Source organism: Opisthocomus hoazin, chromosome 12, assembly GCF_030867145.1.
Source record: "Opisthocomus hoazin isolate bOpiHoa1 chromosome 12, bOpiHoa1.hap1, whole genome shotgun sequence".
Taxonomy (NCBI): domain Eukaryota; kingdom Metazoa; phylum Chordata; class Aves; order Opisthocomiformes; family Opisthocomidae; genus Opisthocomus; species Opisthocomus hoazin.
This window is the reverse complement of record NC_134425.1, coordinates 22,944,591-22,972,569: the sequence shown is the minus strand read 5'-3', so window position 1 is coordinate 22,972,569 and position 27,979 is coordinate 22,944,591. Positions and strand designations below refer to the sequence as shown.

Here is a 27,979-nt window from a genome sequence, read left to right as displayed (position 1 = left end):
CCGCCGGCCGCGCCGGGGATTGGCCGGCGGGGCGGGTGACGCGGCACGCGGGGGAGGCCGTCGCGCCGCGGCCGGCGGCCGTAAAGCGCGGAAGGTCAGGCGGGCCTCGCACTCCCTGAGGTGAGCCGGCGCGGACCCGCCGCCCCCCGGGCTCGGCCCCGCTCCCCGCCACCCCGGGGAACCGAGCCAGGCCCGGGCGGCGGCTCCCCACCGCGGGGGCTCCGCTGTGCCGCCCCGCCTCCCCGCCGGGCTCGGGGCGGGGGGCTTGGGCCGGAGGGGAGAAGCCCCGAGCCGGCGGCGGCGACCTCCGTGCAGGCCTCGGTCGGCGGGCCGAGGCCCCGGGTAACGTCCCGCAGTAAAACCGGAGAGCGCGCCACCGGCTCCTCACACTCCGGCCGCGGGCTTGGTTTCCCTCGGCGGGTGAAGGCCTGACAGCGCGAAGGACGGAGCCGCTCGGTGCCCTCGGCCTGCAGGAAGGGTTCCGGCGGGTGCTCCGCGCCGGCCGGCTTTCCCTGGTCGCGGGAGCGCTCTCGCCGTTCTCTTCCAGCATCCCCCGGCTCTGCGCTCGCTGACTGGTCCCGCTGCCGTCAGAAGCAAAGGCGTGGCGCTCCGTACCCGGCATGCGACCAGGGTTTAAATCCCGACAGCACGGCTGTTGTTCCAGGAGCAAATAACTGCTCTGCTCTTTGTTTGCTCGCCAGCTTTCCCGTGCCCGCTCCTACCCGACGCGCCATGTGATGTCCGCCGCGGCCAGCCCCGTGTGTAATGAGATAAATTGTAACCTGATTCTCGTCTTTTCCTTCCTAGAAGGAGCGGTTCGGAGTTAACGTCTGAGCGCATCTCGGTCGTGCTTTGAGAAAACTGACAAATAGCTGCCGGGATGTTTCTCCGATTACTGTCAGATGTCCGGTGGCGGGCGGCTGACCCGAAATGGAGACGAATGACCTGCTCCCGGCGAAGCACCTCAAGCACGGCGGAACCTCACCCGGTTTCCTTGCCAGCACAGGCGCAGGTCGTCATCTGCGGTGGTGGAATCATGGGCACCTCCGTGGCGTATCACCTTTCCAAGATGGGTTGGAAGGATGTAGTCTTACTTGAGCAGGGCAGGTAAGGGTTTCTGGTAACAAAACCAAAGAAACGGGACTTCCAGGCGTAGCAGCGCCGGCTGTAGTGTGTTATTTCTGCCTCTTCACCTGGGCTTGGACCTGTGGAATAAGCTTATACTGGACGTTAGTAACAATGCTGATTGCTGCTTCCCAAGCCCAGGGCAGCCCTGCAAGGCAAAGGGTATCCCTTGTGTGATTGTGGTGGGTCAGCCTCGGTTAAACTCCCACGCAGCTGCTCGCTTTCCCTCCTCAGCAAGACGGAGAAAGTTGAGAAGGCTCGTGGATCAAGGTGAAGATGTGGAGATTGCTTACCAGTTACTGCTGTGGGCAAAACAGGCTTGCCTTAGGGAGAGTTAATTTCAAATAATTAAATGATTACTGTATTTCATGCCAGTTAAAACAGATTCAGGTAGTGAGAAGCAAAAAATAAACATTAAAACAGCATGTTTCCCATGCTCAACTTCACTCCTGCACTGCAGTGTCTTCTCCCTCATCCCTCCACCCCAGGAAGCGCAGGGGGCGAGTGGCGGGGGTATGGTCAGTACTGGGCTCCAGTGTGGGTCCCCCACGGGCTGCAGCTCCCGTGGGGTGAGCTCTGCCCTGGCCTGGGTTTTCCCTGGGCCACAGCTCCTTCAGGAGACAGCCATCTGCTCTGGCTCGCTCACAGGTAATCATGTAAAACACGGCGAAGCTGATGAAGGTGGAACATTTTAAAGAGAATTAAAAATCTCTAAATTATCCAGCCCCTATTGAGCATCTCTAGAAGTAGGATGTGGTACGTGTGTAAAGTATCTAGCGAAGCTCGGAACAGATTGCAGGAGATGTGGAGGCTGTAAGCAGGCATCACTAGAGCATCCTTCGTAAACTGGTTACAGGCTCGGATTATCTGGTTTGTTGCAGGAGCTAGTGCCTGCCTGTCAAAAGGCTACGGCCGTTACGGTGTGGCCGAATACTAGTCTCTGTGCGCTTTCGGTGAGTTGGGTCTGCTGACCGTGGCAGAGTACGTGGCTCCTGTTGAAGTGTGTGCAGCCCTTACCTGCTGTTCAGATTTCTGTTTCGGAGGGGGATTCGTGGTGTTTTCATTGGGCAATTCGGGCACAAGACGGTGCTGAGACTGTGGCAGTTTGAAAAGGTGTTTGTCGCAGCAGCTTCTGACGCTGTAAATAGGTGCTGGACTGAGAACATTCCCGTCTAGCTTAGAGCTGCCTACCTGGTGCTGCTTTCGAAAATAATCAGCTGTAACTCCTTGACTGCTCTGGGTGACCCTGCTTCGGCAGGGGGTAGATGACCCACAGAGGTCCCTTCCAACCCCGACCATTCTGTGATTCTGTGACTTTGCGTGGCTGGGAAACAGGTAGTATCAAGTTCTTTATGGTTGCAAGGAGAGGGGATTGGGTAGTCTCGTCTGAGCCCTTCTGAGCGGTGTCCTTCCAAGTAAAATTAGCTGCTAGGCTTCATTTGTTGGGAAACTTAACCGTTACTAGCCTGGAGTGGGGTGTGAGTACCCTGTTACATATCTTCGTTGGGTGAGATGCTGTACAAGCTCAGTCCATGTGTGTGCTGGAGGGAAAAGAAGAATGCTGCGTTAGCAGAAATGTCTTCTGTGAAGCACAGCGTGGAGAGACCGTGCTTCAGCTCTTTTGGTTTTGATTGAGTAGGGATGTGCAAAAAGAATCCCTTACTCAACTGGTTCTTAGGTTGAAGAATTATTTCTGAGAGAATCCGGATGCGCGAGGCCAAAAGCAGCCGTGTCAAAGGTTTGCACAGGCAAGGGGGAAAACACAGGATTGCTTCAGCAGCGGGAAAGATCGCTTAGAAACATGGCGGCAGCAGGCTGTGAGAGATGCTTAAACCTGGTTGACTTGTCCTCCTCTGTGCTGCAGGGAGTTTTTAATAGGCTTCTGTCTGTACAGCAGCCCTTTGCCCCACAGCTGGATGGGCGGTGGTTTAAGGGCAGTTTTAAAAGGGATGAGAGGCGTGTGTACCTGCCTGTGGCAGCTGCTGTGCGGCGAGGGGGACTTGTTCTTACTGCAGAGATGGAAGACTCAAATCCAAGTTAATTTTCATTTGAGGGAAAACTTGCTTTGGAGAAAGAAAGAATGAGGTGGGTGGGTTGACTTAAGCATAAGGTAACGGGTTTTTTTAAGTGCTTTCTTTGGAAAATTTCAGTGTTTAGGACTAGTTAAAGAGAAATGGTTTTGGAATACAGCGTGTTTTCAGAAGTGACCTAAACGAAAAGCATTCTAGAGGTTGCGTTATCCCTGCGTCATCTGACTTGGGGCTCTTGGTGTGATGTGTTGGGGGGAGAGTTGCTGCGGGGTGCGTGCTGTCAGCAGAGCTGCTGGAGCAGCGTGACGGGGGGTGCGTGCTTGTCCCTCCGCCTGGCAGCCGGACGTGGCCTCCTTTGCGACTTCTCCCGCAGATTGGCTGCTGGTAGCACTCGCTTCTGTGCGGGCATCGTGAGCACGGCCAGGCACGCGTCCGTAGAGCTGAAGATGGCAGACTATTCAAACAAGCTCTATCAACAGCTGGAACAAGAGACGGGAGTCAAAACAGGTACCAAGAGTGTAATCATCGAGTAAGCTTGCTAAGCCAAGTATTCACACTGAAATACAGAGTGTAATTTTACTGTGTCTTAAGAGTTGGTGGTTCCTGTTCACAAACGATACATTTGGACCGAATCAAATGCGGAGTGGTGTTAGGAGTGTAATTAGCAGAGTGGGAAGAAGGGTATCAGATGGGCCAGCTCAAGGCAAGCTGCCTGCCAACTGCCACAGTTTTATGTTTTCTGTAACTTGGGCAAATGTAGGTGAATTTTCACAAGGGCACCAAGAAGTGTATTGCAGTGACGGGAGCAACTGGCCCATTTTCTGCACCGATTCACTTCTCAAAAAAGAGCAGGAGGTTAGCAGAAGCACTAAAGCATAGGCAAAGCAAGGTATCTTACTTTGCCTCACCCTGGAAATAACAAGAAAACATGCTGAAATTCTCCCTCTCCTTCCAAAATGCTGAGGGCATGTACCCAATAGGGGGAACTTGGTCACTGGAAGTTTTCTACTGATACCACGAGGACTTGTTTACATGTCAGACTCAACAGAGGTTAATAACTGTGCCTGCAATTAAGATCAGTTTTAATCTGTTGCAGGTGATGGAGTCACAAAACAACAGTTGTTGAGGTTTTGTTCGTCTGTGTCATTGTTAGAGCACATTTTTGCCAGTAACCTCTCTATTTTAATAGGTGCCATGTGTGAAGTTTGTTTTTTTTATAAACATGAGTAAAAGTAGTAGAAAGAGTTAGAAGTCAAAATTCAATTGCTTTTTTGAAAAGTTGACTAATGCAGGTTTCAATTACTAGCTGGTAAGTGTTTAAAGTTATTTGGAGATCTGGGATTTCCAGGCTCCTGAGTAGTGGAAGCGACGGCTCCGCAATTATGTTAAAGCAATGGGTCTGAGATTAAAAGGAGTTCAAGATCCTGTCCAAATCTGACCTGGCTTTGGTCATTGTTGTAGGGTACACGAGGACAGGCTCTGTTTCACTGGCTCAGACGCAGGATCGACTTATCTCTCTGAAACGCATTGCTTCGTCGCTGAAGTACGTATGAGCAGGAAACACAACACATCTTCAGTTTGCACCAGCTCTCCTGCAGGACTAGTGACGGGATGTTTCTTCTGTTCTGTGGCAGTGTAATGGGGATACCTTGTGAAATTATCACCCCAAAGCAAGTGGCACAGCTCCACCCACTGATCAACATCCATGACCTCGTGGGGGCCATGTATGTGCCGGAAGACGCACTCGTGTCGTCTGCCAACGTGAGCCTGGCTCTGGCGACCGCTGCCTCGCGGAATGGTATGAGGTTTTTTAGCCATAGAGTGCTCTCCTGCATGTTAGTTACCTTCTTTCCGTAGAAGAAAATTATGTTCTGCATCTCTTGCTATTCTAGCTGGGCACTGAAGACCAAAAATTGGTTATCTCTACAAGGTTCAGATTCTTTAAAATCTACGTTTTCTCAGAAAACAGGCTGAATTTTTTTAACCTGCTGAATCTTCACAGATCTGCTGTGATAGATGAAGCACCAGTTTGTTGTCCTCACTGATTTCTCTAAATAAGCACACGCTCTTTTATCATAAAAACAATCCTTTGTAGGACCTGACTCAAAATTACACATCAAAGGAGTTGTAATTACTGCCAAATGAAAGTTGTGGCTGAGGCCTTGCCGAATGTTTCATTGGGCACATCTGCTTTGGAAACATGTAGTGATAAACACTGTTTGCCCTCCACTTCGACGAATTTGGAGTGGTCTAAAAGTGGAAGAAAGGTTAGGTAGGGTAACAGAGATGAAGCTTGTTAAGGATGAAAGTCCGTCAGATTAGAAGCAGCTACTTAGGAAAATACTTCTCTGTTTCCTTTAGTCTAGCTTTTTTTTGCGTACTGTTAATTGATTTTTTTTTTTTTTTTCCCCCACAAAATGACTGAATTCCCATAGAAGAACCAGTCTTGCCATCTGAAACTACAGACTTTGTTGCATAAAGGAATGGCGATGGGAAGAAATCCATAGCCGAGACACTTTTGTTCATGCTGTTGATACCAGGGTGTGTTCATCACCCGGACTGTCGCATGGCACAGAGTGCTGTAACTCTTCACAGTCTCAGCCTGGAAGTTATTCACAAATTGTATGCATGACGTTTTACAAGTAGGAGAGTTTCACTTAAGAATTACTGGGTCAGGAACAGAAATTTTGCCTTAAAGAGAAAAGAAGCATCTGGGTTGAGTTTAAGGGTTTGGTGTTAGCAGCCTGACGCATTGGAAGGAAGGGTTGTGGTGTACTGACTGTCTTCTGTCCTCAGGTGTCCAGATTCACGAACGGACAAGTGTCAGTCATGTCTTGGTCCAGAAGGGTCGCGTGACTGGAGTCGGGACCGACAGAGGACAGATTCAGTGCCAGTACTTCGTCAACTGTGCTGGCCAGGTTGAATTACTGAAATTTTTCTTTCTTTTTTCCTTAGATTAAGAACACGTGCGCTTTCCTCAGGGTTTGGGGTTTTTTTTGTTGTGGTTTTGACGCTTTGTGCTTTGGCTTGGTTGGCTGGGGTAGGTCACAGTTGTGTTACTCAGCTGCTTAGACCGGCAGCGGTGTGGAGGAGGAGAGCAGTGCTCACTGTTTACTTGGCGCCGAAGACTGGGGCACCCTGCAGCTGGTTGGTGCAGCTCTGCCCACCGTCTCTGTCCACCGTCTCTGTCCTGGGAGTGCACCCTCCTGACAGGAAGAATTTTCCTTTGACTCTTAGTGAGACAGTTAAGTCTCTCTCTTCTCTCCCTCTCTCTCCCACACACATACTGAAAGTTCCTTTTTTTCATGCTTTTCTTAGCACTGTGTCTGCTGCAGTCTGAAAATACATCTGGCAATTGCTGTTTCTCAGCTGGCTGTCTCTTTAATACGGGCTCTTAGCAGTACAGGCACCTAAATCCTGACTGTTCTTTCTCTGGAGGCTGAGCCTGGTGTTGACTTTGGTGTATTTTGCTTTTGTGTTGTAAGTTCATACTTCTTGGTCTCGAATCAGGGCCCCAATTTTCTAAATCTTGTGTGAGAAACAGAATAAATCTGTCCCCTGAACGGTTCAAATGCTAAGCAAAGAGAAAAACTGTGTGTCTGTAAGCTTTAGGGGACTAAACCAAATCTTGCTTGGCCTTTTATGAAAGCAAACCCACAGAGAGGACCTGTGCTGTTGTTCTGCCTTTGTTTTGTTGGAGTTAGTTTTCTTTTGCTTTCTAACGTGCACTTTTTTATTTCAGTGGGCCTATGAATTGGGCCACTCTGGGGAGGAACCAGTCAATATCCCACTCCATGCCTGTGAGCACTTCTACCTCCTGACACATCCTTTGAAGGAACCTCTGGCAAGCAACATACCAAGTAAGGATTCTTCAGCTCTGCCTCCCTTTTCTTGGTGAATTGTATCTGTCTTGCCAAGGCGACACATGGTGTGTGGCATAAAGGCCGAGTGAGGGCTATCGGTTCTCAGCTCGTTTGGGACTGTGAAGTGCACCCTGGCTGAGTTGCTCTGAATATCCTCTTTCAGTGGTAGAATCTCGTTCCTTACTCTTGGGAAAGCTTTCTCTGCAGAAATTGATTTTCAGAGTTGATCACCTTAGCAGGACAGTGGCCTTGCTGTGGCGTGACTAGGAGGTGTGTCTGAGACTTTGGATTGTTGCATCTGTGGGCTGGAGAGGGTGCTAGCCTTGGCACTGTGTTTTCCTTGCAGGCTGCTGTCCCCAAATGGCCCATCTATTCCTTCCCTCCAACTGAAGCTAAGGCTTTTCAATGGCATTTACATGTCTATGAGCTGTAGGGGCAACAAAAGCACTGAGGTAATTGCTCCTCCCCCATGTTCTGGCTTGTGGATCTCCTGAAGAAAAGCCCTTGTGTTTGAAAACTGTGGTTGGGAAGTAGAAAGCTTTGCTTGTTTACTCTCAGTGTTTAGCAAGAGTTTTTACTTCTAGGGAGTAATTCAGGTACTCTCCAGAGAATTCAGCTCTGACCAGAGTCCCTGAGTGCTTCACTTTTACTTGACTGAGGGGGTTTATATATATATATATATTTGTAGTTTTTCTGTACATGGGAAAAATTGCTATGGAACATGTCAGGTGGAGTATCATAAATGCTTCAAGTTGACATTACCGCTGGAAGAAGCAATCCAGACCTGACTGCTAGTCCTCACCCTAGTGCTGCCCACCTTCTTTTATGCATCCCCATTAAAATTAACCCTGCTTAATACAGGAAGAGAAAGAGGGGGAGGGCAGGACATGACATCTCTTGGTGGAAGCTCTGGTCGTGTGTGCAGTTCCAGTGGAGCTAAGCCAGCATAATAGCTTATCAGTGCCACAAGGGATCCGACTCCCTTGGTGTCCTGCCATTCCCAGTAACGTTGTCCTGCTGGCTTGGGTGCTCCTCAGGTTCAATTCAGTTTACTGTGCTGCCCAGAAGTTAACACACACGGTTGTGGTGGGAGTTAGTGCTGGTTTAGTAATCTAAACTAGCTCACCAGGGCATCACGTGAGAGCCAGAAGTGGTGTGAAGGTGTGGGACTGGGGGACTGAGGCTGTACCTGCTCATGTCAGGGGCCGCTAGCTTGGCCCAGCCTGGCACCAGACCCCGTCGTTGGTGCTCGTGGAACAACAGCCTGCGATAGCTATCCCTTCTCTCAATTCCCTTCCCGCCTCTTCTCTTCCCTCTGCAGCTGTCGTAGACCCAGATGGCAGGATCTACATACGCAACTGGCAAGGTGGCATCCTCTCGGGAGGCTTTGAGAAAAACCCCAAACCTCTCTTCACGGAGGGACGGAACCAGCTGGAGATTCATAACCTTCAAGAAGACTGGGATCATTTTGGTATGTTAGGGAGGGAAGATTCCCACAGTGATGAAACACATGGCTTCAGCAGAAGGCAGTGTTAGCAACAGCACAGGCCGTTGTTCACCAGCTAGCCTTTACCTGAAAGGTGTGGGAAGGATGAACGTTCTCTCAAAGTCATTCATCTCTTCTTTTGTCAGTAGTTCGCGCAAAACCCCTTCACCGAGGGTTACGCTGATATCTGTGCAGTGTTCAAAAACACCCACTAACCCTCAGCATATGTTCCTTTCGTCTGGTGCAGCGAGGTACTGCACAAACTTTCCAACGCTGTGCTTCCGTGTCGTTTGATTTTTGACTGTCAGTGCCACATGCTGCTCCTCCGGTGACGCCGTAGATCGACACTGTTGACCTGCCGTGTAGCCGTGGTATTTTGTTTTTGTAGCTCCCTTCAGCAGTGACTGCCAAGTGTGTTTCCAACAGTGGCAGTTGCTTTGTGAACTTGGTATTGGAGCTTCCCAGACTTCATCACAGCATTGACAGTGGTGGTTTATTATATTCTAAATGTTCTGTGTTTCTCTTCCCATTTTATGTGATTCTGTTTTTATGTTGTATATGTACTTGTACATGGAGGGCTCTTTCTGTAGGAAAGAATGTAGTGTGGTCTGAGTCCCTTCCCGTCCCCCAGCCCCTTTTATGCCTGGTAAGTTTATGTGTCCCCTCTCGTCTTCAAATTTGCCTTTTTTTCAGGGATCCAGCTTTCCCTCGTGTCAGGGCTCGCCACGTCTCTTGTGTGAATGCGTGGCTCTAGGCACGGGAAGATTTTCACTGGTTTCTTTCTGCAGTGGTAGTATGTTCTTCCAGCTGCTCCCCAGGTTAAACTGATTAATTTTACTTTCATTTCTGTGAGATACTATATTGATACCATAATAGTTTAAACTCCAGGGGATGGAGCCAGGATGGGGTGTAGTTTTGTGCTGGCATATTGCTAAAGGGTTTTAGATCTATAGATGCCTACAGACTTGCTGGAAGATGTTAGCTTCACTAATGAGTTGCTCAAGCTCTGCACCCACTTCCTTTTTGGTTTTCTAGGTACTGCTGAAATGAAAAGGCGCTGCTTGCTGGCACCCACAAATCACCCAAGTTTCAGAAGCAACTGCGTGCAGTGTTCCAACATTACCCTTTTATCAGTTCAAACATCCCGAACAGTTGAGCAGAGTCAGAGCTTACTCAGCCAATATTTGATCCTTTTCTAGGGCTGTGGTTCCTGTGGTTTGAGCTCTTGCATTACTGCTTTGATCTCTTTGGTTGGAACACCTTTTGATTTTAAAATAGCCTGTACAGTTGCTCAAATGTTGGGCTGGATATGAGAACAAATTTAACACTGATCCCTCTTTTTATCAATAAGAAAAAAACATCTGTAACTACAGGCTGTCACTCTGGAATTCTAACGCTGGAGAAGTTCGAATACATGAGAGAGGGAAGGAAAAGAGCAGGTCAGAAAGACTGTTTTTGTTTGTAACTTCTTAGGTAATATGAAATCTGACTGTTGTACTGCTTGTATGTAAAGCTGAGGAGTGGTACTAGTGCTGAATCTTGAGGGCTTGTATCTGGAGTACTATGCAGAGGTAACCTCGGAACAAGAAAAAGACAGCAGATAGCTTATCCCTGTATTAGCGCTCTCAAACGTCAGGCTGTGAAGAATTGCCGAAGGACCTTTCCAGTGTGACTGGGCAATGAAGTGGCAAGGAAATTCCGTGAGGATAAATGTGAAGTGACGCAAGTGCGTGGGGGTGTGTGGGGATGGTCTTATTTTCACCATGCAGAATGATGGGCTTTGAACTGACCTTAGGGTTGTATTAGTTCTGCAAAGGCATCAGCTCGGTAGCAGTAAAAGCAGCAGACAAGTTAGGAATTATTAGGAAAGGAGCTGAAAACACAACCTTTATGCAACGCTAAATCATTGGTTTGCGAGATACTGGTGGTTGTTCTAGGCTCCCTGTCTCCAGAGGGTATCATGTGACTGGAGAAGGCCTGGTAAAAGAGCAGCAGGAGGCCGATCAAAGCTTGGAACAGTTTCCTAGCAAGGAGTGGCTGAGCAGGCTGGGAAAAAGAGGTGACAGAAAGGAAATAAACAGAGGTCTGTGAAATCTTCAGTGAGATGGACAGGATGGATGGGGCTCTGCTGTTTGCTGCCTCTTCTGTTATGTCAACTGGGAGGCATCAAAGAAAGTTAACCGAGTATGACTTTCAAAACAGAAGGAGGTGATTCCTTGTAAAACAATTACTAAGTATGTGGAACTCCTTGTCAGTGTCTGTAGCAGGTTTTCATGAGTTTGGGCAAGACTGGTCAAGTATTTAGAAGAGATACCGATTTAAGGGTTACTAAACAGGGAAAACATATCAGGATTTTAGGAGATCCTCTATGCTGATGGTAAGTGGAGGCTGGCAGAGAGCACGGGGCAAGCATCGTACAGATTTCCCTGTTCTGATTCCTTGCTGGGTATCTATTTCATGTCTATTCCTATTGTTTTCCCTAACAAAACTGAACACGCTCTTGCACCATTGAAAAGAATCCTGGGCTCTTGGTCTGGATCATTATGGCTACTTTTATGATCTGCTGTGTGATCCATTTAAAGTAGTTTGATTCCAGCAGGTAAACAGTTTATCCTGCAACTGTATCGAGATCTGGAAGCCGTTTCCATCTGTTCGGATAACAGCATGCCTCTGTTGTGCTCTCCAGTTTGAAGGTGAAGTAGCGTCGAGACTGAAGGCTTTGACTTTTTGTCTTTTTTTGTTTGTCTTGGGTCCTAGAGCCACTTCTGAGTGCCCTTCTGCGCAGGATGCCGGATTTGGAGGCTCTGCAGATCATGCAGCTGGTGAATTGCCCGGAGTCCTTCACACCAGATATGCGGTGCATCATGGGAGAGTCGCCCACCGTGCAGGGCTACTTCGTTCTGGCCGGCATGAACTCAGCTGGTATCTCATATGGTGGGGGAGCAGGCAAGTAAGTGGTTCATCGCTGTTACGTGTCTAAGTAAGGTTTTAACTGAGACAAGAGACTGCTCAGGTGATCTTTCCATGTAGAATGTTCTGCTCAGTATTTGTCACCTCTTCTCTGCCAAAGACTCGTCTTTCATTTCCAACTTGAGGGAAGGAGAGGAGCAGTTGCCATGTTCTGATTACGTTCTCCTATGTGTATTCCAAATCTGTGCTGGACTCTCCTCCTGTCCTGCACACCTTCCTCAGGCGTCACATCTCGGTGATCAGCAGCCTGCTGGGGATCAAGTAAGCTTCCTTAGAGCTACCTGGTCCGATTTTTTTTTTTTTTTTCTATCTACCAGGAAGAAATAAAAGCTTAGCAAAACATATATTCCCTCATTTAATTTATTGTTTGATTGAAGTCCTTAGATCATTCAAGTTGACACAGCAGTTAAGCTCTCTGAAAGCAGAGTGAATCTGACGCAGGTGAAGCACCGCATATGTGATGCCAGTACTGCCAGTACTGTTAAAGGCTGTTCTCTGCAAGTGAGCTAGGGATGGAATAATTTCCCAGTAAAATCCAGTTCCTGTGCTAATGGAAATACTTTGACAGGCATAAAAGTGTGATCCCAGCAGCAAAATTGCTTGCAGAATGATCGTCACTCGCTCGGATTGCCATTTGGTTTTGGCAGCCAAGCATCCCTTCTGCCATACAGCCTTCTTAACAAGCTGCTCATTTTTTGTGGCAGGAGTTGGTATCTGTGCTTGTCTCCCCTAGTTTCTGTACATTGTCTAATAATTTAACTCACCAGGGAAGCAACTCATTATTTTTTTCTTTGTCGTATAAAACATGGATAATCTTTGCAGTGAGGTTCTCTAAGAATTAAAATAATTTCTGAAGCTAAAGGCACTGTTTGTCCGTTTGTTGCAACAGCCTCAAGAGAAGCAGCTTAGCTTGCTGATGTAACTTTCAATGACCAGTCTCAAACCCCTTTGTTTTTCTGTTTACTGGCTGTGAACAGATCCTTCTGCTCTGCTTTGGTCTGAGCTGCCTTTGTCCTTTAGCTCTGGAGCATTGCCTTCCTCCTTCACTGCTAGAAGTGTAGCTAAACATAACTTGGCTGGCACCTCACGCTGAAATGAATGCTGTCACTGATGGTTTGTGGCTGAGCCTACACCAGGTACTGAAAAATGACAAAGCAGTCAGCCTCCTAACTCCGGCCTAAACGCACTTGGCACCTCCGTGGGTAGCGTCGCCTGAGGGCTCGGCACAGTGTCAGCCAGGCTACCTGTCCAGGCTCTGGCTGCGTTTACCGTCTGTCCTTAACTTCCTGCTGCCCTCTGTTTTATCCTAACGGGAAATTAAGAATTTGGGAATCTGGTGGGTGGGTCTTAGAAGGGGAAACCTTCCAGGTTCTGTTAGTGTTTAGAACGCCATGTTAAGTTGTCTTCTGTCTCCCGTGAAATTCTCATGTCCAGATTGCCTTGCTTCTGACTTGAAAATTCGACTCTTTCCCTGAAGACATTGACTGATGTCTCAGTCTTTATTTACTTCTCCCATCAGGTACCTGGCAGAGTGGATGGTAAATGGATATCCGTCAGAAAATGTCTGGCCTCTGGATTTGAAACGTTTTGGTACCCTCCAGAGCAGTCGCACTTTCCTCCGTCACCGTGTGATGGAAGTGATGCGTAAGTGAGGTCTCTGCGTTCAGTGCTGGCCAGGATGTCCAAGGTTTTCCTCTTTGTTGCACTGTCTCTCCTCTGTCGTCACCCCAGGAACCATTTTCCTTCTTCCTGGCCTCCTGTGTGGCAATACAGGCGCTTCCCGGGAGAAAGGAAAGGGTGGGAGGCTTTTGTGTTAGCAGTATTCTTATTAACTTTTCTTAAAGAAGTCATGTTGGTACCGTGCTCTGTCCTGTTTCTGTGCTTTGCCTCTGGTATGGGGAAATTTGTGCCTATCTTTGTAGGGTTTCAGCCTTATAAAAAACCCCAAAGTCTTAACTGGGAATATTAAGCTGTCTCAAATATTGTTATTCTTTGCACATCGTTACGGTGTGGAAATACTGTCACTTCCAACTTAGAGTATGTGATGCAGTTATCTTACATCACTCGGGAAGTCTTCATAGACTTATTCTGCTTTCCTCTGTCAAAGTTTGCGATAAGTACCTTGCAGAATAGGTTTGAGATGTCATTGTTCCTGGCTAAAGCCATACTTAGTTTCCTCCTATTGTCTGGTTATCTGTCCTGAGATAACGTGGACAACTTCTTTCCAAGTTTCAGATACAAGCACGGAGTGCTCCACAAGTTGCAAACCAGGAACGATTATCTGAGTACCAAGTCTAAACTAAAAACATGTGTTAGGTTGAAAGCAGAGAAGTTGGGTAAACCTCTTGGCTGTGCTATAGCTAGGAAATAAAAACCTTATGCTTTGACCTTCCTCCCAGAAAAATCGCTTCGTACTCTTGGCGTTATTCTACAGTGCTTTCCAATACAGATCTCCACTCTGGTAGCTACAGAATCACTTTTAACGAGATAAGAACTGTCTGCGATGTTATGTTCCCATTCTAATCTATTCTTCCCTCTACCTGCTCTTTCAGGAGTACCAGTACCAGATAATGCCAATAAAATCATTAAATCATTAGCTGTGAGGCAAAACCAATAGAAGTATTCAGTCAAAATATTTGGCTTATCTTCAATTTTAAGCAGTTTATGACCTATGTAGAAACTTTATTAATTAGTATTCAAGCATCCTTGAGTTACTGCTTCCCACTGGTAACCAGGGAGGATGCTAAACATTTATTAGGATAACTTGTTTTCTAAATAAGAATATTCTGTATTGGCTGAAAAGGTATAGGAGCCATTTGGAAAAGCTTCAGTAATTAGAAAAGGCTGAACTGTCAATATTTAAGAAGGTAAATTAGATGATCCTTGCAGCTGTGGGCTGCCTACCACAGCACTGGTATTGTCAAAATGAGAAGTGTCGGATGCAGTGCGCTGTCGGGGAAGAATAGTGCATAGTTGATGCTAGTCAACATGACTTCATGAAAAACCGAGGGGTTTTGTTATCTTGACGGTATTGTCATGAGACCATAAGTAGCTATAAATATAAGCCTTCTGTGCAAGTATTGTTATTTTGATTTTGAATAGCTATAAACAGATCAAAACAGGTTTGTCAGTTCTCACAAACGGAAAAGGAAGGTCAGAGGTGTTTTGAGGGAATTTCGTTAATGGTTCAGACATTAGTAAGTACGTTTATTGATAATCTGGGAGAAAATTTTAGATAATCGCTTTGCCTAATAGCAAATCCTTGTGACCGTTGCAGCCCTCATGTGTGATCTGAAAGTTCCCCGTTGGGACTTCCAGACTGGCAGGCAGCTGCGTACCTCACCACTGTACGACCGTCTGGACGCGCAGGGAGCCAGGTGGATGGAGAAGCACGGATTTGAGAGAGTCAAGTATTTTGTCCCACCTGGGAGAGGTGAGATAGTATTTTCCTCTGCCTGGTGCATCCCTGTTGGTCTGCGTAAGATCTTAGTTCATCCAGTTTACGAATTGTCCCTTTGATTCCTCTTCACATTAGATCTGCTGGATTTGGATCAGAGCAAAACCTTTTACAAGCCAGACTGGTTTGATATTGTGGGTTCCGAAGTCAAGTGCTGTAAGGAAGCAGTTTGTGTCATTGACATGTCATCTTTTACGAAGTTTGAAATAAGCGTAAGTACTGAGGGAGCGACAAAGCATCGGCCTGGTAAAGGTGGCCTTTAGTTTATTATTGACTGTTTCGCAAAATTCTGTGTGTCCTATTGAGGACAGAGAGAGGAAGTCAAGCTGCATGCCCGAGTTCAGGTTGTACCACAGTATTTAGCACAGATTGCTTTTAGTCTCTCGAAGAGAGAACAGAAACACCAGCTTAGTCTATAAATAGAATTTGACCTCTGGTACTATGTCACCATTGTATCCTAGCACGCTCGACGCGTTGGTGTTGCTGTCGTTATGAATTGAAAGAGTTTGGGCCAGAATGTTGATGCGACCTTAGACTGCCCCAGTGGGTTTGTATTGCTCAGGCAGTTTGTCTGACGCTCTCTCCCTTTCCATTTGTGCAGTCCACGGGAGACCAGGCGCTGGAGAGTCTGCAGTACCTCTTCTCAAATGACCTGGATGTGCCAGTTGGGCATGTCGTGCATACGGGCATGCTTAATGAGAAAGGAGGTTATGAGAATGACTGCAGCATAGCACGGCTGAGCAAACGCAGGTGGGTACGCAGGCAGCATCTTTGTCCATCACCCTTTGGGTGTTGGAGCCGTTAAGAACCTCTTAAGAAAGATCATGAACTGTTTTCACCACTGTAAACTAAAAAGAAAAGTTACAGTTCTCCACTTGTGTTCCTAATTCAGTAACCCAAATGAAAGGGAGCTCCTGAATTTACCAGTATTGGGGAAAATACACCTTTTTCAGGGACTATGGATCAACAGAGATTTCTAGAAAATGTTAGGCCCTGGGTTGTTTAATTTCTCAAGTTGTTCTCAGCGGTCATTAGAGTTTATTAATTTAGGTAATCATTTAACGTGCAAACCAAACGGTTCCTCATTGGCTCCTGGCTGATCTCCTTATTGGGATTCCATGCTGAAAATACTACTTTTTGATTATTTCAACCTTCATTGCAGTATGGATGCTCTTAGTAATTCTCAGCTCTGCGGTCTCTCTTGGTTCTTTTCTCTGGTGCTGACTGACACGATCACAGGATCTCATCCTTAGACTCAACAGTTTGAGCTCTCTGGCAGTTAATAAAAAACGCTTCTCATTTTTAAGAACTTCATTGTGGTCATGGCCCAGCTGAATGCTGGTTTTATTTCTCTGGACTGTTTTGTATGTGTGCTTTCATTGTATTGGTGTGAAAGCATTCTTTGCTGCTCGTTCAATTAGAAACAGCTTTTCTTTCTCGTCCTCTTCTGTCTGCATTCTTGTATTGCTTAAAAGTATTGTCCTGCTCTGTGTGAAGCCAGTAGCTTTCCTCCTTGCCTAGGCATTTCTGCAGATGTCATCTCTGTCAATAATGTACTTTAACTGGCAGTTTGTATGAAAGAGACTTACACGACAAGTAGCTCATTTTCACACATCAAGTGCAGTTCTGTTTTTGGAAACTGTTAATAATAACCGCCGTTGTGTGTGAAAAGACTTTTGCTGAAACAAGAAATGGTCGTGTGAACCAAGCGCTCTTCTGCCTGTCGGAGCAGACAGAATCACTGGTCGTGAAGAGCTGTGAAAGCCTTCTGCAAAACGATTGTGACTTTGGGATCCCCTGTGAACTTCACGTAGAACTGCCTGTGTTCCCCTCTCTTGTCACCAGCCTGCTGCTAATGCCGGAAGGCTGGGGTTTCTTGTCATGACAGATGTGGTGGCATTGATCCAGAGGCTTTAGCTGTGGTTTTCGCACTCCGGCTTGTTTTGGTCTCCTATCAGCTTGGAAGCTGCTGAATGGCTCCAGTGGTTCGCAGACAAAGAATGAACTGAATCATCTTGTGGCTGTCCATTCATTGTTTCTTGGTTTCAATTTGTCTCTTCCAGCTTCTTCATGATTTCCCCTACTGACCAGCAAGTCCATTGCTGGGCTTGGCTGAAGAACCGCTTGCCCGACGACAGCAGCCTGACCATGGAAGACGTGACCTGGAAGTACACGGGTAAGAAATCACTGAAAGCGGACCTCCTTATGCAGCCTGAAATCACCAGTGGTGTCTCGTGCTGTGTGCCAGTTGATTGTTTAAAGTGTTTAGAGTGGTGGCTGGGTCTCCCTTCCAAACAGTTGGATGAAAACAGCAATTCAGAGACTTCCTTAGAGCAAGCCGTGAGCTGGGAGACAGCTTTCCTTTCCTATGGATTGTCAGGGAGAGTTAATGACTCTTTCCTCTTCTTAAATGTAAACATACCTGTTATTTCAATAAACACTAAGACTGTAGAAATTGGGGCATGCAGATATGCATGTTAGACACTGGGCAAGACCTCTCCAGTCTCATCCTAATGTCGTTATTGTCCCCTCACTAGCTCTCAATCTGATCGGCCCTCGTGCTGTGGATGTCTTGTCCGAGCTGTCATACGCCCCGATAACTCCGGAACACTTTCCCTCTCTCTTTTGCAAGGTGAGTGACTGTGCTTCCTCCCTCCTCACCCTGCTAGGTGTTTTTTGGGGCATGTGTGGAAGCAGGGGGAGAATGGCGTTTGGGTAGTTAGAGGGGAGTTTAGATTTCATGCAGTTTTACCACAGTTACTGAGCTAGGCTGGTAGTGTACTCAGCTAAGCTCGCTCTGTTAACTGCTTCTCTTTGGATTCTGCCTGCTAAATATATAGCTGAATATGCATTTGTTTTCAGTATTCCACACGCTGTGGGCTTGGTGCCCTTGGCGTAGTTCATACAATCAGTTATGAAGCTGTCAGAGGGGCAGCTGGGGTCGGAGACTCGGGAGTTGTTGTCTCTGATCGGAGCTGAGCAGATAGCTGCCATTCAACTTCTGGCTTGGATCTCGAATACAAGCCTTTCCTCGCCTAGTTCCAAGGCTTATTGCCAAGGGCCACGAAGTGGTTAAGATAATAATGTGGTGTTACTATTTGAATTTTAAAATTCAAATTCTTCGCGAGTATGCGTGGGCGGTGAACTGCAGTGAGGAAGGGGAGAGGGCTGGTGGGTGTGGTTTGCGTTCAGCGTTGTGCTCCTCCTGGATCTCTGTGCTGTGTTCCAGTTTGGATGATTTCACCCCCTCTGCTTCTGCAGGAGATGAGTGTGGGCTATGCTAATGGCATCCGTGTGATGAGTATCACTCACACAGGGGAACCTGGATTCATGCTTTATATCCCCATAGAGGTAAGAGAACACTGTAGCCTGAGCTAATTAAGACAGTTGCTTGCATGCATAATCAGAAACGCTTCCCAAGCTGACTAAGGGGGATGAAGTGTCTGGTCTGTACCATGGGAAAGCTGCCTGCAGGCACCATGGGGGAGTTGCCCGGCTTTGTGCAGCGTTCCAGTGCGGCAGACCTCTCGTGCTCCGGAGGCAGGGCACAGTGACATCCGTGATGGTGTGTCTGACGCTGTAGCGCTCTCCTTGTGTTTGCCTGCAGCTCTGTGTTTCACCCTTCCTTTGCAGTACGCCCTTCACGTGTACAACGAGGTGATGAACATGGGGCAGAAGTATGGGATTCGGAACGCTGGTTATTATGCGCTCCGCAGCCTGCGCATTGAGAAGTTCTTTGCATTCTGGGGCCAGGATCTGGATGCCTTTACCACTCCTATGGAGTGTGGACGTGAGTTCCAGGTCAAGCTGGAAAAGGTACAGTGGAAAACTGAAGTCACTTCCTGCAGTGGGGTCTGCTCTCAGCTGGGGTGGGTGGGAGAGCGGGACTGACCTGACAAGACCGCTGTCCAAGTGGGTAGATAGATGGGTTTTTTTGATGGAGCTGTGTGCAGTGCAGAACTATGCCCTATATTCTTGTACTTCTTAAAGGTGCTAGAAATATCACAGAATCGTTAAGGTTGGAAAAGACCTCTGAGATCGTCACCCCAACCCCACCACGCCTGCTAAACCATGTCCCAAAGTGCCACAGCCACATGTTTTTGAACCCCTCCAGGGATGGGGACTCCCCCACTGCCCTGGGCAGCCTGTGCCAACGCCTGACCACTCTTTCAGTAAAGAAGTTTTTCCTAATCTCCAATCTAAACCTCCCCTGACACAACTTGAGGCCATTGCCTCTCATCCTGTCGCTGGTTCCTTGGGAGAAGAGACCAACCCCCGCCTCACTACACCCTCCTGTCAGGGAGCTGTAGAGAGCGATAAGGTCCCCCCTCAGCCTCCTCTTCTCCAGACTGAACAGCCCCAGCTCCCTCAGCTGCTCCCCATAGGACTTGTTCTCTAGACCCTTCCCCAGTTCCGTTGCCCTTCTCTGGGCAGCATTCCCAGTGATCTGTGGAGCGTCCCGTGTTGCTCGTGTGTGCAATGCTCCGTATAGCGAGGATGCTGTGTGCCTGACAGACGCTCCGAGGTCACGTTTCTGCCAGCTGTTTTCCCTATTTGATGAAGCAAAAGCCAGCCTGTGCACCAAGGGACATTTAGTGGAGTGAAATACGAGGATAGCCGCCAAGAGCAGGTGTTCTCTGTTTTTACTGAAACACGGAACAGCGTAGACTTGTATCCTGCTTGTGGGGGCAGGTGCCATCTCTGTCGCTTGCTTGTTGCTGCCTTGCATCTTTGCAGGAACCAGAACAAATACTTGCATAAAATAATTCAGAGAAGGGAAGGTGGTGATTAGGGACACAAATTTCATATGTTGTTACAGTTTCCCTCTGGTTTATAAAACATGGTAGACTTTTGGAGCCAGAAAAATGGCAAAAACTAGAATGGTGACATGTTTTCACTGCAGTGAAAATTAGAATGAGTTTTTTTAAGGCCTGCTATATATTTTTGTGTCTTTTGACATCTTGGAACAACAAGTATGACAGGAAAGCTTCTGTCTGAGCTGGGCTCCTTGTTTCTAGAAGCAGCCTATCTCGATAGGGCAGGAGTTCCATGTGTCAGTTCACTGTGTGCTTGTCTGAAGTTTGTCTGCTGAAAGCGGGCAGCTGCTGCAGTTCACGTTCGCCTCGTCAGCTGGTGCTTCCTTTGCTCCCCAGGGAATGGAGTTTGTTGGCCAGGAAGCGCTGCTGGAGCAGAAGCAGAACGGTGTGTACAAGCGCTTCACCATGTTCATTCTTGAGGACCATGACACGGATATGGACCTCTGGCCCTGGTGGGGGGAGCCCATTTACCGCAACGGCCGCTACGTGGGGAAGACCACCAGCAGTGCCTACAGCTATACCCTGGAGCGGCACGTCTGCCTCGGCTTCGTGCAGCACTTCGATGAGAAGACGGGAGAAGAGCTGGTGGTGACAACTGACTTCATCAACCAGGGCGAGTATGAGATTGACATCGCTGGGCAGCGCTTCCAGGCCAAAGCCAAGCTCTACCCCTTCAGCTCCCTCTTCACGCACCGTCGCCGCAAGGACGAGGAGGAACTGAGCGGCTACCAGCGGGAGTAGTGCTGACGAGGCCTGACCTGCTCCTTTTCCCGAGCTGGAACCTTCTCCCACCGTCTTCCAGTCCTTTCTCCTCACCCCATATATTTCTTTGTTTTCCTTTCTTGTCTCGCAATTTTTAAACTTTTTCCAGTGTGTTACATTTTGTATATTTTAAAACTTGAATTTTCAAGCTTTCCCCCTCCTGTCTGTCTGTCTCCCTCCGTGAACCATTTGCTTGCCAGGCTCCCCCGTGCCCTGGTGGGTGAAGCACCGTGCTGAGCACACCCAGAAGTCCGCGGGCAGCCTGCACCGGCGTGAACCCCACCAGAGGCCCTGGCCTTACGGTGATGCGAAGCGTTCGGGTGAACCCCCGCGGACTACAGCCTGCCCCTCTCCTCTCCAGCGCGAGGCACGGGGCAGCAGGGACGTGCTGCCTGTGGTTCAGACGGACGCCACGACTTCGTCCCACTCTCCGCGTATCGCGCTGTAGAGGGCTCGGTGCGTCGATGCAGACAGAGATAGAATGACCAGCTGCCTCACCGGCGCGAGGCGTAGCGTGGCGAGAGCAGCAGCCGCGAGGCAGGTTTGGGGGTGGGCCAGCCTGTCGCTGCCCCCATTTGTCCACCGTTTTCTTTTTCCCTAGCGGGGAGTCAAGTGGATTTAATCGTCAGGTCGGTGAGATGACGGGTAGCGCTGGTAAGTTGGTGGTAGTTGTTGGGATTGGATTTTTTGCATGGGTCACCAAAGCTAAATGACCGTCTGTAAGTAGAATTGAAGATCAAATGTGTGTTTCACTTCTAGAAAGGAATGGGATTTTTTTATTATTATTAGCTGAAATACTGATTTCTAACAAGGACGGATGTTGGTGTTTAATGTTAATAGTGGTGGTTAAACGCTGGCTCGGTCTCAGCGGCGCAGTGTACGGTCTCTTTCGCTCTCCTGTGTTCGTGTGGCTCAGGCTCATCTGGCAAGGCTCGTGCAGGGAACACGAGTTTCCTGTAAAGCTTGTGTTGGTTTGGGGAACTTGAGCAGCAGGAGGGGACAGTATCTGGTGTTCTTAGCTGCCCGTGGTTATTTTGGAGTTCGAGGGAAAGACTCGGAGTTTGTCTCGCCTGCGGTGCTGACAGTATTGCAGGAAACACTGGTGGTGAGGGAGCAGAAGCTGTTGTCTGTTTTTTTCCTCCACTTCTTACTTCTCTGTCTTGGTAGCACCTCAGCTGAAGGGACTGAAGCAGCAGGAGTGCACGGAGTGTGGCGGTGGGATTACAGATTGCTTTCCTTCAGCGAAGCTCTGTGCATCGCTCTCCTCGTACAGATGCTTCGGGCGGCGCAGCTGGGCCTCAGCCCTGCTGCAAGTGTCACAGTGCACTGACTCGAACCGCGGCGGCGAGTGGTACGGAAGGGGGGGTGTGCTGAGTCGCATTGCACGCGCTGACATCTTCTCTTTCTTCTTCCCGTTGTGAGCACAATGAAATGCAAAGGTTATTTACTTGAAAAAGATCTGTTAAACGTTTTTCCTGCCTCTGCCACCCACATACTCATGGTCTTTGTGCTCCAGCATCTTCCTGTCTGGAGCTCAGACACAACCTTCCACGCGTCTTCCCTCTCAGCCGTGATGAACACATGCTCTGTGATCTAGAGCCTTTTCTGGGCACTTCCTTTTCCAGTTGAACGGCGAGCAGCAGGAGTGTAAACATGAGCTTGGAACCTTGCCTGGTTCTCGTTTGAACTTTGCTTTCTGCTGCTTTAGTTGCTTCGGGTCCTGCCTGCGGTTGAATCTGTTGGTCTGCCAGTTCATGGTCCAGATGCTCTCAGCATGCAGGAGGAGTCAGATGGCCCTGAGGCAGCAAAGGTGAAAGTCCAAAACCTTTACACCTTAGGACAGATTGTTCAGGGTGATACAGAAGCTGTGAAACCTTGGAGCGGAGGGGCAGGAATGGGTGTAGGAGAGCAAAGGATTTGAGCGTGTGGTGTAGATGTCACTTCTCCAGGCGTGCTCTGCTTTGGGCGTGGTGAGCTCCTTCCTAGTGTGGGACCTCTTCGAGGGTTTCAAACTTACTTTCCGACTGACATGCAGAAATTCCCCGGCCTCGGAAGCGCAGTGGCTGTAGTAGGACAGCGTTTTGGGATCTCACAGCTGAGATTACGCTGCGTGGCTGCTGAAGGCGCAGGTTGTAACTTCTTCCAAGTTCTTCTGTTATTGCTCTCTGAATTAAAATTTTGCCTGGTGTGTCAGGATTAATTGCTTAACTGAAAGGTTTGTAAGCAGACGCTGCGATCCCACTCTTCGCGTGCTGGATGTGGGTGCCAAGGAGGACCTCTGCTCTTCCAGCCTGTCACCTGGGAGGAGCGCATTGGGCTGCTCCAAACCAGCTGTCCGTCCTGTTGTCCTGCCATTGGCTTTACGGGATGCTGCTGTGCTTTCCTCATCCAGGGAAACAGGTGTTCAACCAAAGGGTTTCCCAGGCGATGCTTTGGGTGTATCTGAGAGCAGCCCTTCTCCTGAGAGTTTGTGGACCGTTTGCCGTCGCTGGGGAGGCGTGGTGCTTCTTCAGGAGAAAACAAAGTAGGCGGCTGAGCCGAGCTAGAGTGCTCGGTGCGACTCCGGGAGAGGGATTTTTAGCTGGAAGTGTTCGGTTTGTTCCCGGCGGAGTTAGAGCTAGTTAAGACCACGTGGGACATCAGCAGCGTGCTGTCCTCTGCCAACCGCTTGTTCCGGAAGTATCGTTTGAGTCGCAGCCAGATTGTATCCCTCCTGGTGGCTGTTTTGTCTTTTCTCTAATTTATAGGTGCCTGTTAGTTCCTCAGACAGCCGTTGATCCGGGTGTCTCTTCCCACAGCGGTTCTGACAACACAACCGTGTTTTATTAGCTACTCTTGTCATGATGTCGGCTTCAGTTTATTTTATGTCTAGATCTATTGACTTTTTGATACCAAAAAACAGAGAGTAAAAATAATTTTCCGTTGTGCTGATAGATACAGTAGCACTTTCTGTAATGCCATGTTTGCTGTTTGAGACTTGGAGATGGGTGGTTTGGTAACTGTCAGACTTGCAGCTCGTTAACGCCTGCTTTGGCTTTCCCTGCTACGAATTCTGATTTTTATTTTATATCCGAACCTGTAGTCTTCGGCCGCTGTTCAAGCCCAGTCGATTTAATTTCTGGCAGCTATTTTTAACATCATGTTAAAGAATATTTTGCCTTCACCGACTTGGATACCTGTCAAGGGGACAATTAGATAGCATGTGCTAGATCCAGAGACCGAGGAAAGGTCTTGCTAGTGTCAGGTTTTCTTCCAGAGGCATTAAACGGTGATGTAAGACTCTAATCCCTTTATCTGATGACTAAAAGTAGAGCGCCTAAAAAAGGAACAGCAAGATCTGTTGAAGAGTTACCACCTTTAGTGCACCTTCGAATTAGAAAATTAGAAACTGGGTCTTGGAAGCCGCTGTGACGCAGTCTTAGCATCGGAGATGCTGAATAATGTGGACTGTAAAATTACACATCATGGTTCTCATCCTTAAAACTGCCTTGGAAAGCTTTCTGCTGAGAAAGGCAGGTTTTTCTGATTCTGCATGGTACGACTATGAACCCTGGGTGGGAAATACTAAAACAGCATCCTCCTCCTCCTCTGCTGGAGAGGGTTGAAGGCCTCATTCTGCGCTGAAGCGGCAGCAGTGGGGCTGCCCCATGCACCTCGGGGGTGCTGCCGGTGCTCCAAGTCTTGTTGTCCAGGACGGGAACAGTCCCCTGGATCTCGGTCAGGCAGGCAACTTTGCAAGAGAACCGCTTGAAGGAAAGCTGGCTGGAGTTTGGTGTGAGGAAATAATCTGTCTTTTTGGTTAAAAGGGGAGGGCCTGCTCGCCCGAGTGTCGTCTGTGCTGTAGTGTGGGGAGCCTGGGTCAGTGGCAGCGCTTGCTGGGCAGCCTCTTCCATCCAGGGATTTTCCAGAGGTGTTCCATTGCCTTACCCGTGTTGTGTCCTTTCCCAGGTTCTCCTGTTTTGTCCTGGAGCGAGTGCTGAAAGGCTCGAATTAAAATGGTATTAGAGAAGGAGCACTTTATTGTTCACATTTAATGATCTGAGGATAAAATTGAAGCTATTAGGAGCGATGTTTCCTGTTTCAGGATGGTGTGTTCAGTGATTTTTCACATCTGTCTTTGCCAGACTTCATTTCTTCTTCTTTTCTCTCTCCTGTTTTCTCCTGCTGACTCCGGTGTCCAGATCTGATGTGCTCTGTTGGACAGTTTCTTATTTTATGGCGAGGAGAGGAGGCTATGGGAAGCTTGCACTGCATCTCCAGGTCTTGGTGTAAGCTTGGATCCCTCCTTTCTCTTGTTCCTTTCAAGCTGCCACCGGTCACGTATCTGTTCCTGCAGCACCTCCCAGCTCCAGCCCACGCCGCTGTGGGACCTCTCGCACACAAGGTTCTTCTCTTCCTTCTGCCTGGTGCTTCATCGTCTGAGCCGGGCTGACCCCAGGTCTGTCTCTTGGCACTCATATCAGCTTTCAGCTTCAGACGATGCGGCTGCTAGCATCTGAGCTCCTGGGCAAGTTGGTGGCTGCTGTGGCTGCCATCCTTTGACCCTCCCTCTCCCCGCGCCAGGGTTTTCCCACTCTCCGTAACCCTGCTCTCATCGCCTTCCCAGGCAGCTGAGCACTTCTGGTGCCTTTTGCCCTTGGGAGAGCGAGGCATGGCGAAGCAAGGGGCACGGCGATGGCAGAGCGGCCGAGCTGAGCTGGGAGGAGAGACGTGGCTGCGGTTTGGTCCGTTGCCCAGCCACTGAAGCCCAGCCTCAGAGAGGTGATCGGCCCCGACCCCCGGCTCGGGGAGCGTCTTCCTCCGCAGCCTCAGTGCCGGGCACACGCCAAGCGGTGGCAGTGGCTCCGGGCGGGATGGGGATGGCGTTGTCGAGGCAGCGGCGTGGGACGTGTTCCCCAGCGAGCGTTTCCCCCCCTCTTTCCCTGCTGCGATGTGGGCAGGGGGGAGGGCGCGCTCTCGAGCGCTCCAGACATGCGTTTCTAGCACATTCTCGCAGGTGTCTGACTGTAGAGGTGCAGCACTGACATCGCTGACCCCATCCTTCAGCGGGCTTTAGCCAAAACGGTTGCATTTGGGGAAGAAATATGTAAAAACAAGGAGGGCAGGGGAGTTGCTTACAAGGGCCGAAGTTGTTCTTACCTCAAACTTCGCTGCTGCTCACGTCCAGCAAAACCTTCACAACCTCCAGATCCGTCTTCCCAAAAGATGTTATCGTAATACTTGGCCAGGTTAATTTCTGCCCCTTTCGGGATCCTTTTCTGTTCTGAGCTGCCTTTTCCTTAGCTGATTGTTTGGATTTTTGTGGAGAAACCCAGCATTCAGTCGGAGAACAGGCCTTGGGAAGGAGGGGTTACTGTCATCAGACGACTTCCAGCTGTCTCTGAAAAGCATTTGGAAATTTTTCTTTGCACTTTAAACTTACCTTGAGCATTATGATTGTAGCGTGCTGATAGCCCTTGGCGAGAGCAGCCTTTGCATTTGAGGGAGGGTAAAAAAAAAAAACAACTTTAAATATTTGTAGATGCTTTAAAGCTTTAGGTGAGGTATTTGGGCGCTGATTGTGCCTCCCATTTGATCTCCTGCCCGGAAAGCGGAGTGCGCAGAGCAGACGCAAACGTCAGCAGAGATTTTTGAGCAAGCGCTGGGGATGGTGGAAGCCGCTATTGCTGCCGGCCTGAGGCTGGAATTGGTGTTGAGCCAGAAGTAAACAGGCTGTGAGCCCCCATGTCTGTGCTGATGCCTTCCCCTCTTCCCCCTCACCCCCCCAGAAATGGATTTATTCACTACGTGGCTCATGCTGTAATGGGTTTTCTTCTTTTTTTTAAAGAAGCCTGGGCTGGTGTAGAGTACTCTGTGAGTGTCCCATTGCATGAAAGGAAGGAAAATTCTCTGCTTGGGTGCTTCCCTGCTGTCCCGGCTGCTGTTTGCAGGCGGGAGTGGAGGGGATCTGCTGCTGCCCGTAACGCTCGTCGAGGTGGCTCTGAGGCTTCTCGTCTCCCGTTTGCCTCAAAGCTCTGCTGGCTTCCCGGTGTCAGGCTGGCTTCTGAGTTCCAGCACGAAACAAAGCGCTGCTGTGCGGGTATGACACGCTACGCTGATGGATTTGTTGGGAGATGTTCGGAACGCCTGTTCGGAATTGGGTCTCTCCGTGAAGAGCAGCGGTAAATGGTGATGAAAGAGGCACCGGAGAACGGTGTTCACACTGATATTTATCGGCGTGTCAGTGCTGGTAACGGCCGATCTCCCCACGCGGGCGCTTGACACCTGCGACAAGCAGAGCAGACGCCTGGGAGTCATCAGCCGTCCCAGCCGGGGCGTGAGGAGAAGTCCTACCTTGTCGCCTCCCGCCGTGGCACCGCCGAGATCTCTTCCATGCTACGAAGAATCTTCCCTCCTTTTCCCATAGTGGAGCAGTTTCACTCAGCCTTTCTTCCAGCGTGGCTGGGGGCAGGTTGACGTCCCTGAGGTTGCCGACGGGTTCCTCTGCGCCTCGTGGTCGGGCTTGCGGCAGGATGCGTCCCTGCTCCTATGTGCTTCTGCCGGAGGAGCGACCCAAGCCGCGCCGGGGGGAAAGGAGCACGCCTGCCAGGCAGCCGGGTGAAGGTCGCGTTGCCTGTGGCTTCAGGAAAGCCCTGTCTGGCCCAGGCCGACTCCTTGCTGCTGCCGCTCAGACGATGCGCGTGCTTTCTGCCGCTTCCCGCTCCGTTTGTAGCTGTGCGCGCGCGACGCTCTTGCCATGGCCTGTTTCACGGGAGGCTCTGCGGGAGGGAGAACGGTTCCCCGCTCCCCGGACAGGCACCCGGTGCGCACCTGTAGGTCCCTTCTCCGCCGTTGCTTCTGTTATCAGGTGCACTGATTTACTTGTCCAAAGCCGCTTCGTGCTTTTATCAGTCTCCCAAGACCAGATTTCAACGGGCTGGGAGGACTTCTGAAGTGTGCTACTGCCGAAACGTGAAGAACAACCGCAGTTTGGTCCTGTGGAAACATTTTTCTAGTGCCTTACGCTTGTGAATATTGTGCAGTGGGCGTAGCTGGGGTGGGACAGAGCAAGGAGCGTGGCTCCCCGTCCACCGCGGCCGTCTCCCGCTGCCCTTGCAGGGTCTCGGCACGCAGACACCAGCGGATCGTCTCCGGCAGCTCGGGGATGCTTCGTAATCCCTTGGAGAGCCGGGGCTGTAGAAACTTCAGCCTCGCGCCGGGCGGTCTGCCCTTGAGGGGAGCGGTGGCCTCGCCTCTGCTGGCGCTGGGTTCGGGGGGTGCGGGAGAGGCAAAGCTGCTCCGATCGCTGCACCCTGGGGCCGGGACGTGGACAGTTGCTCCCAAGTGCACAAGCTGGGGATAGTTTGCTGCTCTCCGCCGAGGCCGCATTGTTACGTGTGCTGTATTGATATCACGCTCCATCCCACTTCATGTTTTGGTCGGCTTAAATGTTGCTCAGTTTGTATATTAATAAAGAGGCGTTTTAACTA

General features: G+C 49.4%; 1 protein-coding gene across 1 annotated transcript; it reads left to right on the top strand.

The window, feature by feature from the left end:
- The first annotated feature begins 29 nt into the window (after nt 1-29).
- PDPR (pyruvate dehydrogenase phosphatase regulatory subunit) lies at nt 30-27,979 on the top strand. Its single transcript, XM_075433505.1, has 18 exons — nt 30-120; nt 808-1,107; nt 3,529-3,662; nt 4,617-4,698; nt 4,790-4,953; nt 5,952-6,073; nt 6,898-7,015; nt 8,340-8,489; nt 11,262-11,454; nt 12,994-13,118; nt 14,752-14,907; nt 15,010-15,143; nt 15,533-15,681; nt 16,995-17,107; nt 17,469-17,563; nt 18,193-18,282; nt 18,565-18,747; nt 20,085-27,979. Exons 2-18 carry the CDS (start codon nt 881-883, stop codon nt 20,487-20,489), a joined length of 2,640 nt encoding a protein of 879 aa, XP_075289620.1. The 5' UTR covers nt 30-120; nt 808-880; the 3' UTR covers nt 20,490-27,979.